This window comes from Leptinotarsa decemlineata, unplaced genomic scaffold, assembly GCF_025532065.1.
Source record: "Leptinotarsa decemlineata unplaced genomic scaffold, Ldec_3_MD MMD2_tig00026314_RagTag_RagTag, whole genome shotgun sequence".
NCBI classification, from domain to species: domain Eukaryota; kingdom Metazoa; phylum Arthropoda; class Insecta; order Coleoptera; family Chrysomelidae; genus Leptinotarsa; species Leptinotarsa decemlineata.
The window spans coordinates 14,419,450-14,439,515 of record NW_027412684.1 but is presented as its reverse complement, the minus strand read 5'-3'; the positions used below and the strand labels follow the sequence as shown (position 1 = coordinate 14,439,515).

Here is a 20,066-nt window from a genome sequence, read left to right as displayed (position 1 = left end):
ATCAGTGGAAGTTCAACCGTTGATCGAATGAATTGGGATGCAAACTCCTAAGGAGATTCACCATTTTTGGAGTCTTTACTCGGGGTTACTCTACTCCAACTGAGCAAAGCAAGATTGGAACAGCAAGCATATTCGATACAGCAACTTTGTTTTTCCCCGACAGTTCAAATAATCAGATCTGCCGGATGTTGTGCTAATACTTGCCGCAGAGAGACTTCTTCACTGCTGTTTCCTCTTGTGAGTGGCGTTGCTCTGTCCTTAGGTAATTATGGATGGAATCATTGTTATTATTATTTTTATTATCGTTATCATTATTATTCACACAGCTCAATGAGCCTAGAAAAGACCTCTTAAGTATACTGAGCTCCATTTCATAGTGTTCAAAGTTATAGCCTTCTATATTCACAAAAATTCGTCAAAATTTCAAATGTGAGTAGTGCCAGTTCTAAACCGTTCTTTCATCACCCTGCTCCAAAAAGTGTAAGGTAATTTTTTGCTTGTTAGAACAAGGAAAGGACTACCGTCAAGTTATGAATTGTTTCGTCATTTGTTCACCACGCCTCTAAGTTCTTAAGAGTCTTTACGCTCCCGGCTAATCTGCAAATACCACCACTGGCACCGAGGGAGGGTATTGTAATGTGCAACCCGAGTGTGTAACCCCTTCGCAACCCCCCAGAGTGAAGAATGCCGTTCTTGCCCGAGCGGCATCCGATCCCTCTCCACGAATCTGTCGTAACGGAGGAGTCTCCACTGATGCTCGAAATTACTCAGTTCAGTTCCGAGCGTTTTGTAAGCAGTGCGACCGTCCGGTGTTTCTGACAAACGCACGCGAGTCAGTCAAGACCCACTTGATACACCTAGTTCTCACCCCGGCACTCTGTTCGTTTGTTATTTTGTGTTTTCTATTTTTGTTTGTGTTTTGTGGATGTGTGCGGACCAAAGGACGGTTTAGGATATTTTTAGTTTATTTTTCTTGTGTTTTCGATTAAAATGGCTCTTTTTCGGCGGTCCTTGGTTTGCCTCGCCATGCTCACGTCGTGCATGGGCATTTTTATTGGCGGAGAGCAGGATGTAGGAAGTCCTCTAAGGGTCGCACAATGCAGGGCCACTTGTCTTGAAAGGGTAAGCTGCCATATTTGCACTCAACTTTCCATTGTCCTTCCATGTGAGGACTCGACACCATGTTTTGGATTGATTTTCTTGTGAAACAATTATGAGGTTATATTTCCGGGTTTTTGGTGTGTTCAAAATCGCCAGGATGGTTTCATTGGTCAAGGTGTTACATCTCTGAACTAACTCTGAAGGACATATTTTGAAAAATAATAATGTTAATTGTCAGATAGCAATGTAGCACGACAGTGACTAAAAGTCACATCTTACAACGAAGTTTCATCTAAAAAACATAGTACTAAATACATCCAAGAAACTTGTCATATGTCAGTAGCTTGTAATTTTGCAATAAAGTGCCATACTTTACGTCAACAACAAATATCCAGTCATTATTAAATAACATTATTCCAAAATTGGTTGCTTTTTGATTAATCTGTAATTTTACTACATTGAGACTATTCGAATATTAATACGTTAAATTTTTTAAACAGACATAAATTGACTTGATAATTTTTCTCTGCTACTAAGACCTGGACTAATATTCATTTTGTGAACATTATTTTTTTTTCAATCAGTCACATAATTATGAATGTGCTGAACATAATAGACATGAAAAGTGGACTGTAACAATTTTGATTTCTTCGACTTGAATATGTGTGCCTAAATGGAGAGGCGTTTTTTATTGGAACGTCAAACATACAAATTGTCATAATAATTATGTTACTATGGTTTCACAAAAACTAGAACTTTGTATGTACAGGTCCTTAACAAGTACTGATGTTTTCAATTGCAGTAGTGGACAAGTTTTCACCAATTGAAGTTGTTTTCCCGAAAAAATACTTGTTTGAGTTGGTTACGTTTTCCTGATCGTTTTTACAAAACTAGGAATGAAAAATAATATTATAAATAAAAACAATAATTTTGAATACACATAATGGAAAGTTTTCACATTGTGACAACAGATGAAACCTAATAATCATCTAATGATAGATGACGATGACGTTTTCGTTTATTTTTTTTCAAAAGTTGTGTCCTTATTCTAATATGGATATAATCACAAGACATACTGATATAAGCATTTTGCCGACAATAACATTACATGCTCTAGAAATGAGCGATTATTTTATCAAATCATTGTAGTTCATAAAATATATCCATACTTCGGCAAAAATTTTCATTTTCACTGGAAAGGTATGTTTTATCTTTCCTAAAAAGTTACATATTAATCCCATATGGCTAACGAAACAAATCTGGAATCTTATATTATTTTCGTATATTTTATGTTCTCGATATATAGGCTCATAAACAATTTATTGAAATCATATCAATACTGAAAATTAAATACTTACATCAATTTGTATTTATTATGATATCTCTGAATAAGTTATACTGGAAATATACCCTGATAAAATATTATACATAAGTTACACAAGAAATAATTAATTTACCAATGATGCTTGAAATCTTCGTTTCGATTTTCATTTTGAAATAGAAATAGAAAATGTGCGTTGAAAATACAAATTGCCAACAAAAAGCAGTTTGAAAATATGCTTTGAACCTGTACAAAATTTTCATGATTAATGATCGACATAAAGATGTATTAACAGCTATGAATATGGATAGTGATTGTCCTCTTTTCTAATAATTTATATTAAGTACATTTCACGAGACATTTTCTAAGAATTTGCAATTAGTATAGACATCCAAGAAAAAATTAGTTGTTTAAAATACTTAATTTGTTTATCATTTCATTTGCGATAACTTACATTGAAACACATAAAAATCACATAAATCTTTCTCAGATTATCTATAGAAAATTTCAGTTTAATAAGTACGGGGAAAAGATGAAGATGTGAACTAGAGAAAATCAAATCTCTTGGCACTAACAGACGAACAGACAGTTAAAAAAATGCTGTCGTAAATTTTCAACAATACATAAAGGTACTTGCGATTTAAAATAGTTTTCATTCCAACTATTTATTGCTGGGTGAAGAAATGTAACAGACTCTAATTGCACTCAACCTGTAATAAATCAACCCAGTGAATCAACAATGAAAATTTATGGTACTGAACTTTTTCTGAATACATTGAGTAGTCTTTCAGATAATCCTATGATATATTATCTTTAAGTACAAAGACATTTCAGACAAGCGAAATTGAAGTAGTAAAAATAACGGTGATAAACCGCTGACAATGAGACTACTACTTATTTTGACGTGGATCTCAAATGATACAGTTCAGATTGTACTAATGAGTGTCCATTAGAGACTAATAGAATATAATTAGCAAACCCAAGTGCTTCTAGAATTCCTACATTTCTTTAAGTGCCCACTTCCTTATTTTGGACTAGTCATTGTTGATAAACTAGTTACAGTTAGCAGAGTGGTGCTAATTGAGAATATTTTCATTTACATTTGAAATTACTACTTTTTTATTTTGTAATAACTGTTGAGTATTTGTTGGACAACTAGTATTCATCTGCCGTTGTAATAGTTATAAAAACGATACATTTTTATTGTTAGTCAACAGCTATTTTCACTCGATTTTGGCCCTGTGATTCTTGCTCAGGCCTCTCAACCCCATCTGGACCATCTACTCCTATAGCCTCAAAATAATCATCAATAGCCTCAATAAAAATATAACAGTCAGGTATTTCATTTCGCTACTTACACCAACAATTTTTGGAGTGTCTTTCAGACGCGAACTTGACCGTACAAAGAAGAAATCCCTCGAACAAAGAGCATCATCAGTTTTCTGTGTCCACATGCTCTCACTGAACTTTGTGATTCAGCAACTTTGATAAGCGCGCTCACGATTTCTATGATCCGATCTCCACTGATCAGAGATATAAATGTTGTGACGAAACCTCTTGTGTTGCAAAGCTGAATGCAATCTGAGAATCAAATAAATATGAAGACGAAACGGATGAGTTTCGTGGGACTGATAGCGAAGCTACGATAGTCGCTGTTTCAGAAATATCTGCTTGAGGTTATAGAAAAGAGTGGAAAATGCTGTAAGGTAAAGGACCCATTGGTTGACACTATAGTGAAGGATTTTCACAAGAGGAAGGAATGGTCTGATAATTATCATAAGCAGGTTTAATGATATCACTTATTACTTGAGTGAAGTTTATTGTGATGTGGATGAGATATGGGTCAATTTATCAGTATGTGCGCAATTTTCTGAATTATTTTCGTTATTTTCCACATTCTCTTTTGAATCTTCTTCGATAACGTTTGACATCTTTTAGTATTTCTACTTTGGTTTTAAGTTTTTCTGTAGATTCACCAAATTCTTTCCCTTTGAGTCTTTTGATATTGATTTCTAGTTTTTTATAAAATTCGTACAGAGATGAATCTTTTATTTTTCCTGTCCAGGTTGAACTTATCTTGAACGCTGCTATCCTATCTTCAGGTATAAATTAAAAAAAAAAATCCCCATTGGAGGTGCTAACTGGCCAGCTGCATTTCCAGTAATCAAAACAGTTAAATATTCCTTTTCGTCAGAGTTTATTATTTGATGAATATTTTTTCCCCTTTTCTGGCCAATACTTTGGCACCTTTGGGATTTAAAAAAAATGCAGCCTCATCCGCGTTAAACACTCTGTCAGGGTCATTCAGAATATCCTCATATTTATTAGATTTTAAATAGTGATAAACTTCGCTGGACCAATCTTTTAGGTTATTTTTAGTGACTGCTGCCCTTGAAGAAGTTAAGTTTTGCGGAGTTCTGGCACTTATTTCTGGATTTCGTTTCAAAAAGAGGTAATACCATTTATTTCCAGGGCAATTGTTTGTGAATGGATTTCCCTTTTGAATTCTCTCATGAGTTTTTGAAAGCTATCCAACAGTTGATCTTTTCCAACTGGAAATCCTGCCTTCGCCACACGATCCAATTTACTAATAACTGCTCTTCATCCTTAGATAGGAAGGACTTAACTCCCATGCCACATTCCCTGGAAATGTCTCCTCTGAATGTATATAGAAGAGTTATCCTAGGCACCTTGTTTTTTAGCTGATGTTGCTATCGGAACTCCTCGATCACATCGCGGGAGTATTTCAGTAATTAGCGTTCTTTGGTAGCCATAACAGAAGCAATTGATTCAACAATGGATCGAAACCTAAATAGAACCAAAGGTTGACATGAATATGCTCCATAAGTTGACACACATGTCATCTATTTGTTCTAGATCAGTTAGAGTGGTAAAACAAATAGCCGAATGAATGGAAAAAATTTACGTATAAAATGAAGTTGAAATATTGAAAGAATTATTTTCCAGCTAGTAACCCAAAGGTTGACACTTATGTTAATCTTTGAGTATTACGTATATTTTTGAACCAATAGTTGACAACCTGACTAAAATTGTCAACCTTCGAAGATTTTTGAGCAATTCAATTCAGTTATAATCTTTAAGCAATTATATTTTCCATGATTAAAAGTATGGTTCAAAAGAGTAAAGCTCACCTTGAATATTTCGGAATAATTGCACCACACTTCTTAACTGATGTCTTTAAAAACACAAGAAATTTCACAAGAATTTTACGCGTGGAACTCAAATGGCGACCATATTAACAAAATCAGTTCTTTTCTACTGTACCTCCGATACACAGTCCTAGATGGAACCACGAGTAATTTCCTCTTTAAAAAAGTGGGACAGTCATATCAATTACCTTATTCAATGGCATTTTCGACGGAAGTGTCAATCTTTGGTGCAGTGTCAAAAATTGGGTGTTTTACCTTAGTTATTGAAAATTCAAAGTACTTAGGGATGTTGGCTATTTTTGGAAACTGTTCATAACTATAACTAACTTTCTGATACAGCCCAAAATATCTTAAATCATTTGCTGATACAACTAACACTTTCAAAATCATTTACTTTGTTTTGCGTTTTATATTCAACTCCAAAACGTTAAAACTTATCACGAGGTCGTGAATTGACAGATAGTTCTAATTTTCATAAATGTCGGGTGGTGCAGTATATACTAAATACGAAACATAATAGAAAAAGGAGGTTTCCTTCAAGGAAAGTAACTACTTTTTTCAATGGATATTTCAAAAAAATAGATTTTTCTTTCAAGTTAGGTTAGGTCCAAAGTGAGTGGGTCTATTCGACCCCCCACCGCAACCCGCAAGGGTTTCTTGTGGCTGACACCTATTCACACTCGACCAAATAAACCCAGCTTCTCAACGAAGCCTAGTCTCTCAGATCAGATGGTAAACGTGCGGCTCTGCCGAACTCTAAAAACCTGATTCGATCCCCAGCGGGGCAGATACAACGCATGTGCTCTGCTGTTCCATCATTTTCTAAGCAGAGGCGACACACACTGTCTTTTGACAATCCGAGTCTCTGCATATGATGATTCAAATGACAGTGACCTGTGAGAAGGCCTGATAGACATCGTAGTTCATCCGTACTGTAGTCCAACGACTGTTTGGTATCAAGCTTCGAAGGGTGAATAAACGCCTTGGAGTGAGCCATTCCTGGAAGATTCTACCAGAAGTCCATGGATCTTCTTGCCATCCAGGTGTTCAATGTTTGTTTTGCAAAGCCTGAAACGATGCCAATGACAGGTTCTGGTCCGATAAAGCTGTTTGCAGTACCTTGCAGGCCAGTATGGCCAGGAATCTAGATCAGAGATAATCTGTTGAGTCTTCCTATCGAGGAGAGTCGTTTATGGCTACTTGCTACCAATTTAGAAGTTGCTCGGTAGGATCCAAGAGCTTCCAACGGCGCTTGACTGTCCGAAAATATTTTTATTGACTTGTGTGAGAGGTTGGGTTCTTCCAATTTCTCCGCACATAATTCAGTAGCGTAAATTTCCGCTTGAAATACGGTCGTATAGGTTCCTAGGCAGGTTGATATCTCTGGATCCAGGATCCAGTCCTCTCTACTCGGGAAAGTACTTCATAAGGCAGTTCGTAGTTGACTCGTTCCTAATTTATATGCCAAATATTTTCAATATACTTTAATATAGACCTCACCATGGTAAAGAAAATTCCCAAGATAGTGATCGATAAAGCATGACTTTTATGTACGAAACACCTCTCAATGTCGAATATTTACCATTTCAGTTGTCAAGAAACGTATCAACATTAATGGTGTCTGCGAAACTGAGTCTCAACTGCCATTTTAGGTTAACAATGTGTTTTTATTAAGTTTCGAGAAATAAATTAGAGTAAACGATTAAGTTTTTATTGCGCTCGCTCTTGCTATGGCACATTTATTTTTAGAAGTAATTAACTCTGCAACTATTTTGAAGGCTATTGTATTGAAACGTGTAATTCTTTCAAAACTATTTTCATCAATATTGAGGATCTCTTCACTAAAATAAGTTATGAACTGATTCATTCTTCATCAGTTTTAATTCAACTTTTTTGATTGATTTCACTTTGCATTTTATTTCAACAGTTTCAACACAAAAAATATCGAAACGAATACCGAGTTTTGTGGCTAAGGAATGCTTCAATAAATTTTCTGCTTTTCACCTCAAAATAAATTGTAAAAAACAAAAATAAATAATGAGAAAAATAACTGAGTGTGTCAATTTGGAGCCCTTCAAAGTTCCATCTTGGGCCCCTTACATTGTATATTTACTATAGACGTGGCAGTTATAAATGCATTTCGAAATATAACAATGGACGCCTCATTCAACATCTTTCAAAATCACCAGAGTGCATGATAGTCAACTAGTGGACCTTTCATTATTCTGTTAACTTATTAGGCATTAGACAATGATAACGTCATTACGTCTGCATCTACTCATTCAACACCAGATGAAAATGTATTGAATTCATTTCAATTGTATTCTATGGAAATGTTACTCAGTTAGATTTAGAAATGGTGTCATAACCTGAGAGGGGTGTTCAGATGATAATAAGTGGACTTTTTACAATGTTTGTTAGTATTAATTTTCATTAAATTCTCTTTTGAGTTCTCTCCTATTCAAAAACAAACATTGGAATAATTCATACCTAAAAAGAGCAAGTGTTAACTTTCTCATTAGTCAGGTGAGTGAACAGTTTCTAGACTTTTTCAAAAACAATTTTCAAGCCATACTGAGAATGATACTTTTGTTTCAAACGTCTCAAACCAACTACTGTATTCCTCAAGGTTTATTACTAAGACCTTTTCTAGTTTTGCCGTTAGTTTTTCAGTCTTTTCACCATATTTTACATTGAGAAAAGAATACCGAGATACTTCAGAAGCTTTAATGATATTTCCGGTTGTTGAGATTACTATAATTCCTTGTGCATCCTTTTGGCACGTTTTTCTTCAACATTTACCGATTCTCATGGCCGTCGCGCGCAAGAATTAAAATAAGTGGTAGCATTTAATTTTCCAGCTTATCGGAAACTGCAATAATAATTATTATAAATATAATAATACGTTTCCGATGTACCGAGATACCGAGAACAGGTCTTTGTTGAGATGCAAGAAGTGGAAAGCTGCCGTCAAATGAGTCTGCAATTGTTAGTTCCGTGGATTTAATTCATATGGTTTTTTCCTCCATTTTGGAGGAATGAAAATCAAACCATGAGTCATTTTAGAGTGAAAAAATTATGCAGTTTTATCGAGTTCGAGCCTACTTCTAAAAAAAACCTAGTTTATTTATTTGTTGGACGCTACGCTACAACTACTGATGAGAAGACTGTAAAGGGTGAATTTTGAGACAACTAATCAGGTTTTCCAACTATAGAATAATCAAACCTTACACGTCTTTCTTTGTTGTTCAGTAAAGACCTATTCAAAATAGGTCAGAGAGCTCTGAATTCTAGATTATCCTGAATTTTAGGTGTTGTTAGAGCATTTGTGTTGGTTCACCGGTTACGATAGAGTTTCTAAAGATGGTACAAGTGAAATCTTTATATGAACTCTGGCTGTTTTCAACAATTTAATTTGAAGTAAATGAAAGAAAATAATGTCAAAGAATCAAAAATATTCGCACAAAAAATGTTCCATACCATTTTATGTATACATATTTTTGTATACTTAATATTGTTGAAATAACTTGAATTTGCAAGAAAAATGATAATTTACCAGAAAAATTATTTTACGTATATACTCGTACATGGCAAATGGACTGTTTACGTTATGTAACGGAGCAAGAAATGCAAATAATCGAAAAATTACTGCACTTTTCGAAGTAAATGATTTAAATAATTTAGATGCCCAAAGATATGCCGTCTCAAATCAATATTTGTCCAAGGGGGCAATGCATACGTGGTTTATGCTTCGGCAAAGAGCCGACAACTATAAGTTGTGTTTTCTCATTCAATATATACATTTTTTGACTGTACTGTTCACTTCCAAATTATTCATCAGTACTGTTTAGAGTTTAGAGTACAGTTTAGAGAAAACTAGTATAGGTAAGTATGCTAGCTTTTCAAATGAAATAAAAACTGAAAATTGAATATAAATATACTGAATGTTGCCACAAGTATATGGGCGTATTTGGAAATGGTTCGTAGAAAATAATTTTGTCATTTTTGAAAAATATTATTTTTCAGAAAAAAACACAATAATGACTCGATATGCATAATGGTTATGCAGGAAACAGTTTATGGGTTCAATTATAAAAAAATACATATTCATACATATTTTTGCAGTTAACATGTTTATTTGTTAACGCATGTTTACGAATTCAGCTCTGCATTAAAAAACTGTTCGTTGGTTTGGAAGTTATCTTCAAATCCGTAACTAGGATTCATGATATCGAGGGTCATATTGCTTGAAATGATGTATCTATATAACAGGAAATTGACCTGAGCAAAACTAATAGGAAATTCAAATTTTTTTTCATGAACACCCTCGAGGAAGCGATCATTACTTATTTAGGCTTTCAGCTACGTTACTAAAAAAGAAAGGTATGAGCTTGGAGATCATCAACGGCAACTGATGGCTGGCAGGGATAGAATGCTTATACTTCAAATAAAGTTTCAACTTCGATTCGTCAGTTCCAACTTATATCCTCTGAGAGCAGTATGTATTCATACTAAAACTTTTTCATCCAACCATACAGTTGCGAGGGGACAATAACAGAGGAGCGGTTCTATTTTTGCGGTGGTAAAAACTGCCAGTTTCGGGAGTTTAATTAGGGTCAAGTCGACAAAAACCCTTTATTGTTGAAGCTGTGGGAGACCTCATGGGAGATGACTCGTGCGTGAGTTCGTCCACAAAAAGCTGTTCGAAAAACAAATGCAGCGAGCCGAAGTGAGGTATTAAAAGGGTCCGGTAAGCACGATAAATAGCTCAGGACATGAACAAGTCCGTGCGTGGAAAAAATGGAAGAAAACCCCAAAAACAAATTCATGGATGCATGTTACGAAAATAGATCTGCGAAAAGCTTTAAAATTAAAACAGATGCATGAAAAAGCACTGAAAGAAAAAAATGAATGATACAGAAATAATTTTTAATGACTGAAATATTATGTATCGAAGCACTGCTCAAAACGAATACGAAATACTCTGTAAAGTATGAGAAAGGCACTTCACTTTTCAAAACTATATAAGTGTCATATAAAAAATAATTTGATAACTATCTTGAGGAAAGTATAACCATTTGGCAAATTTTTAAATATTGAAATACATTAGTAACTAAGATTTTCAGCATATTACTAAATTTCAATTACATCTAATTTTTAAAGAGGATATGTCAGGACATTAGAATCTGCAGAGTTCATTATTTAGACTGATTTCTGTTGAGGTTTGTACTGATTATGCCTCTAACTTTGTGATATATCTGTCAATAAATTGAGAAAACAATGAAATATGTCAAAAAGTGTTAGTAAACAAAAAACTATCAGACAAAACGCGGTCATCTCCATAAAAACAAATATTCTATGATATATTTGACATTTGACAGCTTTGATGTATTGAAAAGTATTTCTATCAAATTCAAATTCAAATTTATTGCATCCATATCCTATTAACAAGAAATAGATCGGATTAGTCCAAGTTCACAAATTAAATTGTGTCTGATGAATATGTACAATTAAAATGACAAACGTGAATAATGGTTAAGAAAAGATTACATTCTTGAATGTTATGAAACATCGTGTCAAAAACCGAATTTGAATCGGGTATTTCACCGCCTATGAAAAATCACAAAACCATCTCAAAGATAAAGCAAAATATGAAAAAGCATGAGAAGGTCAGTACTGAAAGTCACTAAGTACCACAAAAAAGTTCGAATTCACGGAGGGAGTAAAAGCATCCTTCGGCCAGTACTTTCTTTAATTTGCGTTTGAACATGTCTGCTTTCTCTCAATTCGAGGGGCAGAATGTTGAATAGACGTATTCCAGTATACACTGGAGCTTTTTTTTTGCATGGAGTGACAAATTTTCTTCAGATAGTTCTTTTGTTACTGGTGTCATACATATGAATATAGCAATGCCTTCTAAAGCTGTTTAGGTTTTTGAAAATGTGAGTCAAAGGTTTTAATATACAGGGTGTCCCTGGACTTCCTCTTTTCCTCTCGGGAATGTATAGATGGGGTCAAAATATCACCAGTACTTCATATAACTTTTTTTCCTAAAATCCTTCGTTACTAAGTAACGGGCCCTCGAAGTTACAAAATGAAAAATGTTTTTCTTTGATAACTTTTCAAGTGAATATTCAAAATCATCCAAATTTTGGTAATTGACTAAACAAATGAATTCCTTCGATGAGCTTCCATGCAGGAGTCAGTTGTTTTGCTACAAAGTCAGGAACGGACTACCCCCGATGGTCCACACCCCAAAACTTTGAAATGACAGATATTTTTCAATATTTTTCAACAAATTAAGGTTACTTGGACAATTTTATGAATAAAAGTACTCGTGTGGAAAGTCGATCGGAGCAACGAGTCTTGATAAAAATGTAGTTTCACTCGACGACATCAAACCCGCTCGTCCACCATTATTTGAAATGAATAATTATCAAAGCAGAAATAATAATGATGCTTCTGCATCATTACAAAATGCTCGTCCATAAAATACATGCATATCTACATATTCATTGAATGTAAACTGTTCGGCCATATCAAAAAAATTCAAAATATCCTATAGAATATTGACAATACAATGATAGTCATATGACAACGCACCACTCAACAAAACAAAATCGCATTCCAGTTTCTCATTTTTTATCAAAACTTTCTAAAAGGTTTTTTTGTCAACATCTGTGAAAGAAATGGAACATAATTATTCCCTGGATATTTTTCACCTGATCATGTGCAGCCGTTTTTGTAGTTCATTCGTTTGCTTTTTATTAGTATAGTAAATATTTTTTCCGATGTGCGTTTTTTCAGCTAAATTTAGATTCGTGTTAAAGAATTTCTCCCATAAAATTATAATTATCAGTGAAACTCCTCAACAGTTTAGCTGTGAAGAAGAATTTGAAACATTCGAATGTTGAGTTTCATGAGATTCAGATAACTGATCAACACGAAACGTGATTATTCCACACGTATTATGTACATACAAAATATGGAATGAATTCGATATTTCATAGTAGAGTAGCTTGTTAGTTTAAAAACACCACGAATCTACAGAACTTGATATTTCTTTTGAAAAAATATCTGCTATCACAATTGTGACTTATAGGTACTGTACTTTTTGTTTACGACTTCATTTTAGCATACTTTGTATTATTCCTGTTATAAATGTTGTTGAATTAACGTTATCATTATTATTTCTGCTTTGATAATTATTCATTTCAAATAATGGTGGACGAGCAGGTTTGATGTCGTCGAGTAGAACTACATTTTTATCAAGACTCGTTGCTCCGATCGACTTTCCACACGAGTACTTTTATTCATAAAATGTCCAAGTAACCTCATTTTGTTGAAAAATATTGAAAAATATCTGTCATTTCAAAGTTTTGGGGTGTGGACCATCGGGGGTAGTCCGTTCCTGACTTTGTAGCAAAACAACTGACTCCTGCATGAAAGCTCATCGACGGAATTCATTTGTTTAGTCAATTACCAAAATTTGAATGATTTTGAATATTCACTTGAAAAGTTATCAAAGAAAAACATTTTGCATTTTGTAACTTCGAGGGCCCGTAACTTGGTTACGAAGACTTTTAGGAAAAAAAGTTATATGAAGTACTGGTGATATTTTGACCCCATCTATACATTCCCGAGAGGAAAAGAGGAAGTCCAGGGACACCCTGTATAAATAGAGGGCACCGTGAGAATTGTATTACTTTTGAAAGTGTCTCTGCATGATGTTCTATAAGATAAGCAGAAAATACGTCTAATAATACGTTTTTGCAACATAAACACTATTTGTAGTTCGGACGCTACGTAATGAAGTGAGATAGAGATATTATCCGTGAAATGATGATGAATGATAAAACAAATATGGGTGCAAAGAAAAATGCCTGAAGAATAGAACACTTTAAATGTTGAATATTGGAGAATATAATGAACCAGAAAATTAAAAAATTGACAAAAAAAAGACTAGACGACTAACAAAAAACATTTTAATCAGGAAGATTTACTGAATGAGGAAAAATGATAATAAGAAGGTCATTAACAGAGATGATTAAAAAAATGATAAGATCGACACCAAAACAGAGGTAAGAGAAGATTTGAAAATAGTAAAAATTGAACAATGGGAAAATAAATATAGAGATAAGAGAATGTGGAGATAGATAAGCAAATCAGTTGGAACACGCAATGGATGGTAACTTAGATATAGAAAAAGAGGACTTATCAACCTCAGTAATGATTAACTGTTCGAAACCGAAGAGGCAATAGAGAGAATATACAATGAAGGAGTTGATAGAAAAAACTTCGCCATGATTCCAATTTCATATCAATTTTCCGCCGCGACACTTGACATCAAATTACCCACGTCACCGCAAATCCACTCTTAGGCCTGAAAAACCCTTGAAGGTCACGCCCAGCAGAGCAGACGTACTGCGACTCAATAATGGAGCCCGTCCGAGTCATCCCCAATATATATTCAAATTTTAATCCCCTCGATCTCTCCCCAACAACGAGCTGCATTTCTGTACATGCACGGAATACAAAGATCAATCAAAAGCACTTTACCGCACATATTAAACGCACGCACGTTGGGTATGCTTTGTCAGGCATATTTCTAATAATTTTATCAAAATGCTTCAATGTTTAGAATGGTTCCAGAACAGTGTCGCATCAAAGCCGCCTCAGGATCGTAGATTTCATCAGTGGTTTATTATATGGCTACATGAAAATAATTCAGAGGCTCAAAGTATACTTTATGATATACAGGGTATTCCTTAAACACATGCTAATATTTAAGGAGGTAATTCTTAGACCCATTTTAAGGAAAAAACGTCCTATGGACATATGTCCTAAACGCCTTAACTTTTGAGATACAGGGTGGCAAAGTTTTCAAAAATAATCAGTTTTTTAATAATAACTGAGATAATTTTGTAGACATCTTTGGCATATTTGGTACATATGTTCCATGCCTCAAGGCGCATTTTCTGATGTACAATTTTCTTAATTTTCTCTGCCAGTGGCGTACGTACGAGTTTTGAAATGTATATTTTTGGCGAAAAAAATACTACGCCACTGCTTTATCTTGAATTTAAAATTATTTTTAAAATCTCCATACATTTTTGAGCACATTTGATTTGCTGGGTTTTCTTTGTCCGACGCATGGTTTTCGCTCAAAAAATTAAAAGTCGCTTTACTTAAGGATAAATTCCTTAAAAATCTGATGCGGTATCGTGCATCGACTGAAAGCAAACTAAGAGATCAGATTTGTTGCAAAATAATTGAGGATCTAAAAGGTATTTGTTTGTTGTCAGATGCACTGTTCTCACTTAAAATTACATCATAACGCAGCACCGCTTAATAATTTTTGAAAACATCAATTTAGTTATCCTGGAATAAATGACGTGTAGCAGAATTTATTTACTGCACCTCTTGGAAATATGGAGTTTGTCGATATTTGATTTCTTCTAAAGATTAAAAGCAGAAAAAACAGCGTACCCACCATAGCAATAAAAAACGAATTCTCTGTATGTACAAACGTCAGTAGCTAATATTGATATTGGTTTAAAGTAAGGTGTTGGTGTTAAAAACTGTCACAGCACGTTTTGATTGATTTTGAAGTGTTATTGAAGTTATTTTGGTAGTCCGCTGTTTTTCTGAATATCAGTAAATATGGTAAATTATACGAATGCGGAAATGGCGCAAATGCATTACGTATATGGCCTTGCCGATGGTAATGCAACAGAAGCCAGGCGCATTTATCAGGAAAGATATCCTAATCGTGCCTTACCAGATAGCCGAACCTTTTCAAATATTCATCATCGACTTGGGGAAACTGGTAGTTTCAAGAAAGGGACTCCGGAAGGTAGACCTCGTGTAGTAAGAACTCCTGAAATTGAGGAAGCGGTGCTGCAAGAAATTGAGGAACATCCTGAGACGAGTACGAGGAAGATCGCTAGAACTCTGGATATTTGTCATCAAATTGTTTGGCGTATTTTGGTTGATTTTTTGTTATACCCATACCATATTTCAAGAGTGCAGGCATTACTCCCCAGAGATTTTCCACAGCGTGTGAACTTCAGTCAGTGGTATCTACAAAGTATTGCACTGAATCCGCAGTTTGAGACACAAATTTTGTTCACAGACGAAGCAAATTTTTCTCGGAATGCCATTCAAAGTTTCCATAACAATCATGTGTGGGCTGAAGAAAATCCCCATGCAATAACCGAAACCCATTTCCAACACCAATTTTCGGTTAATACAGTTTATCCTAATCGTTGGAGGACCTCAGCAATGGCCAGCAAGATCCCCCGATCTCAACAGTTTAGATTTTTTTTATGGGGTCACCTTACAACTTTTGTGTATAAAACTCCCGTTAATACTTAAGAAGATTTAAGAGAGCGAATAGTTGCCTCGTGTGAAACTATACGAAATACGCCGGGAATATTTGAACGGGTGCGTAATTCCATGTGTAGAAGGGCGGAAGCATGCATACTAAGTGCAGGTGGCCATTTCCAACAATTTTTATAATCAGTTTTGGTATTATTACTAATTAACAAATTTGTGCTATTCGTTTAGACTTACTGTCACAAAATAAAACTTGTTTTTGTGAAAAATTTATTTTTCTGCAGATTAGGTTTTCAAATATTATTAGGGAATTGGTAATGCGTTATGAAGCAATTTTCAGATTCTCATTCATTTTAGAATTGATCTAATTTCTTAATTTGCTTTCTGTCGATTTTTATTTTTTTGAGTGAAAATCATGCGTTGGACAAAGAAATACCAGGGGATCAAATTTTCTCAAAAATAAATGAGGATTTTAAAAATGATTTATTTTGAGAAGAAAGCATTGGCGTAGTACTTTTTTCCCAAAAATATTCAATGCGAAACCCGTAGGGATGCCACTGTTTGAAAAAATACAAATTTGTGTACATCAGAAAATGCGCCTTGAGGCATGGAACATATGTACCAAATATGCCAAAGATGTCTACAAAATTATCTCAGTTATTATTAAAAACCTGAATATTTTTGAAAACTTTGCCACCCTGTATCTCAAAAGTTAAGGCGTTTAGGACATACATCCATAGGAAGTTTTTTTCTTAAAATGGGTCTAAGAATTACCTCCTTGAATATTAGCATGTGTTTAAGGAACTCCCTGTATAACAACGTTATAAGGAACGAACATTTTGACAGTCACGGATAATAATGAAAAAAATCGAAATTAATCAAAAGTGTTTCTTTTAGAGTTTCAATAACATTTAAATCAGAATGTTGTCAGTGGCCTACGGTGATTGTATTTTGATTCATAAAAATATTTACACGTGAAGCAAGTTTTTGGCAGAAGATTGAGAAGATGTAAATGACGATGCTCGCCTTGGACGCCTAAACACATCAACAATCGATTAAATTGTTGAGGAAGTGAAGAAAATGGTTTTGGTGAGCGCCGAATCAATATTAGAGAAGTTGCCGAGGTGGTTGGCATATCGGTTGTCGGTTGACTTATTTTGGGCATGCAGCATATAGCAGCGAAGTTGCAGAAATTTGACAAAAAAAACCGTCGCATGAGCATCGCTCAGGAATTGTTGAGTGGCGTCAATAATCCAAATTTGATTAAAAGGGTTAGGTTAGGTTAGGTTAGGCTGTTGACAAATCATGCGTACAGTGTTATGACTTGGGAACCAAAGTCCAATCGTCTCAATGGAAGAATCCAGGAGAGTCAATACCAAAAACAGTCACGCCAAATATGATCAATTTCTTTTTTGAATTTGCCTGTACTTGGCCTGTAATTTTAAGAGACACCCGGATGAAAAGAGAGGACAAATACCGGCACTGAGTCGTTCTAACCGTATAAAAGAACAAACAAGAAGATAAAACGTTCAGTTTTATTAGAGCCATGAAGATGACAACATAGTCTGCTATCGAAAGCGCTCGGATATAATATCTGCCCCCTTCAGCTTCATTCGAAACATTATTATCCTAAACAAATGAAAAAAAGAAAATTCACCCTATTTTTGAACACTATAGACCGCGTATTTCACTCGCCAAAAACTTTTCCTAGTTCAGTTTTTCAGGAACTGAGGTTTCTCCGGAGATATAATATTTTCGATTCGTTAGTTTCATAATATAATCATTAAATTAATATTTATATTCTATATTAAATAAATATTTAATACAATATAATGGATATTGCCAGATGGAAGCCACTTGGAACAGAAAATAAATGAGCAGGATATAAATAAGCAATTTGAAATATTCGTTTGTGAAAGCACTATAAATTTGTAGAGCAAATAAATTATTGTCACCTGAAATGAAGAATTATTATTATGTCAATGTCATATAAATAATGGCAACAAAATGAAATAAAAATTGAATGAAATAATCAAGATAAAGAGATAAAAATGGAAAATAATCGCTTTTGGGTGATGACTAACAAATATACTGTTTAACTTTCTTTATTTCTGTAGAGTCAACATCAGATTCATCAAAATTTCAACCACATGACTGTGCTAAACAGTGTCACATCACCGCCGCCTTAGCATAGTCCTTCTTCTTGATGTGGTACGAGATCATTGTCGTTATGGAGCCGTTAAACTGATTTCTAGATTGGAACGCTATAAAGCCTTTTATGAGGCTTGAATTTTATTAGAGTTGAATTGGCCTTTGGAGCTTAGTGGGGGCACGATATATTCCGGATTTACTGCTTCAATCGCTGTAATTCTATAGTCAATTGATCGCTGTCTACGCTAGGTGGGTACAAAGTGAATGAGAAGAGGAATATTTTCCTGTGTGATAAAGATGCTGTCGTTTCTGAAATGTGCGCCCGTTTCGTTGGTTCACATGAAATTACCCTGAAGATTTGTTTTTTGTTGAATACGTTCAGCATCGACAAGTACGGTGATTAGGTTCGTATTCTGGGTAGGCTATTTTAATAACCCTCCGAGTATAACCTGGTTATCTAACGCATAATCAATTCTCAAGACAAAAAAAGTTGAATGTCTGTTTTTCTCCTCAAAATATCACTTCCATCAGAATCGTTTCTCCCAACTTTTTCGGGAGTTTATCATTCATTTTATATCAATTGGAATGTAAAACAAATATGAAAGTTTATGGCAGTTATCTGGATTTACCTTCTGGATGGTCAAGTTTATGGAAAGTAATCTTTCTCCTTTCTCAAATCTTAGAAAACATCGAAAGTAACAAAACAAGACTTGGATGGTTTTAAATAAATCTCCATCTTATAACAAAAATTTTCTTATTTAACAATACAATTAGGACATCCACCGTGATGTAACCAAGAGTCCGTGGAACGAGGGGTTTTATTTATTGCTGGATGCTTGAATAGTAGTTTGAAAATAACAAAGTTTGAGTTTTGAAAATGGAAATTCGTTTGTAAACATTTTTACATTGAGCGGTATTTCCTAAGACATTCTCAGCTGAATAAATTCAACATAATATAAATTTTCAAATCAAATAAATTCTTTTAATAACACGTTGATATCAATTTCATGGCTGTTTGTTTTATCGTTGTCAATTTCATCGCTGCTTGAATAAACGTTTCATTGCTGTAAAATTCTGTTTTTCATAATTTCATCATTCACTCGAAAAAGTACTGTGGAAGGTTATAAACTCGCAAAAACATTGACTTTACAAAAATGCCTGCCATAAACATTCTCTGTTCTTTCCTTCGTTTATTTTCCAGATTGTAGAAGCTCGAAAATCGAGAAATTGAGCAAGAGTAAATGTCTTGAGATAAGAAAGTCAATAGAAAAGTAAACCGGACACAAATTTGAAATAGATAAGTTTCTTCAGCATGTATATTTGAAAAATCATATTATAACGTCTGTTTTTTGAAGAAACTACCTGAAGGATTTATGGAAGAAGCCGTTGTTACTACGTTTAAAGTCTGTTTAAAATCTGTTTTTCCGTTAATCAGCTGTTGCCCCCATACGAACGACAACTCTCAGAAGTTGAGAAACTTGTGTGAGCTAATGACTAACGAGGTCTTACCTTTTAACGTGTGATTCCTAACACGGTTGCAGAATCATTCCAGCTTCGTGGTAGGATACATCAAGAAAAATGAGAATTGAAACTTTCTATATGCTTATACCACTTGTATTTGTAACTAACGTTACTGCAGTTTCGTCCAACAATGACATTTTTTAAAAAGAGTTTATTGTATTCATTTGAATATGAATACTTACTGAACTACTACAACTGCTACAGTATAAATTTCTCATATTGTCAATCATTCGCAGGGAAAATATGAGAACAACCGCAATATGTTTCGTTCCTTTTCTCAACAGGAATGAAAAGGTCTTATAAGTTTCTTTTTAATTTTTATTTTTCACTTTCAGTGAGTTTTCTTTCAACTGAATTTTCTAACCGAATAAATTATCCCTTTCCGTCAAAATTTTCCAAAATATCATAATAATAATAATAATAATAATAATAATCTTTATTCAGTCCTTACAGATCACATACAG

At 34.3% G+C, this 20,066-nt stretch overlaps 1 protein-coding gene across 1 annotated transcript in view; it reads left to right on the top strand.

Moving 5' to 3' along the window:
- The first annotated feature begins 764 nt into the window (after window positions 1–764).
- Window positions 765–20,066, top strand: part of LOC111502699 (uncharacterized) — a 197,223-nt gene continuing 177,921 nt past the window's right edge. Inside the window, exon 1 of the mRNA XM_074181426.1 lies at window positions 765–1,122. Within this exon, the coding sequence (XP_074037527.1) occupies window positions 991–1,122 (132 nt within the window). The 5' untranslated portion in view covers window positions 765–990. The remainder of the gene's footprint in view (window positions 1,123–20,066) is intronic.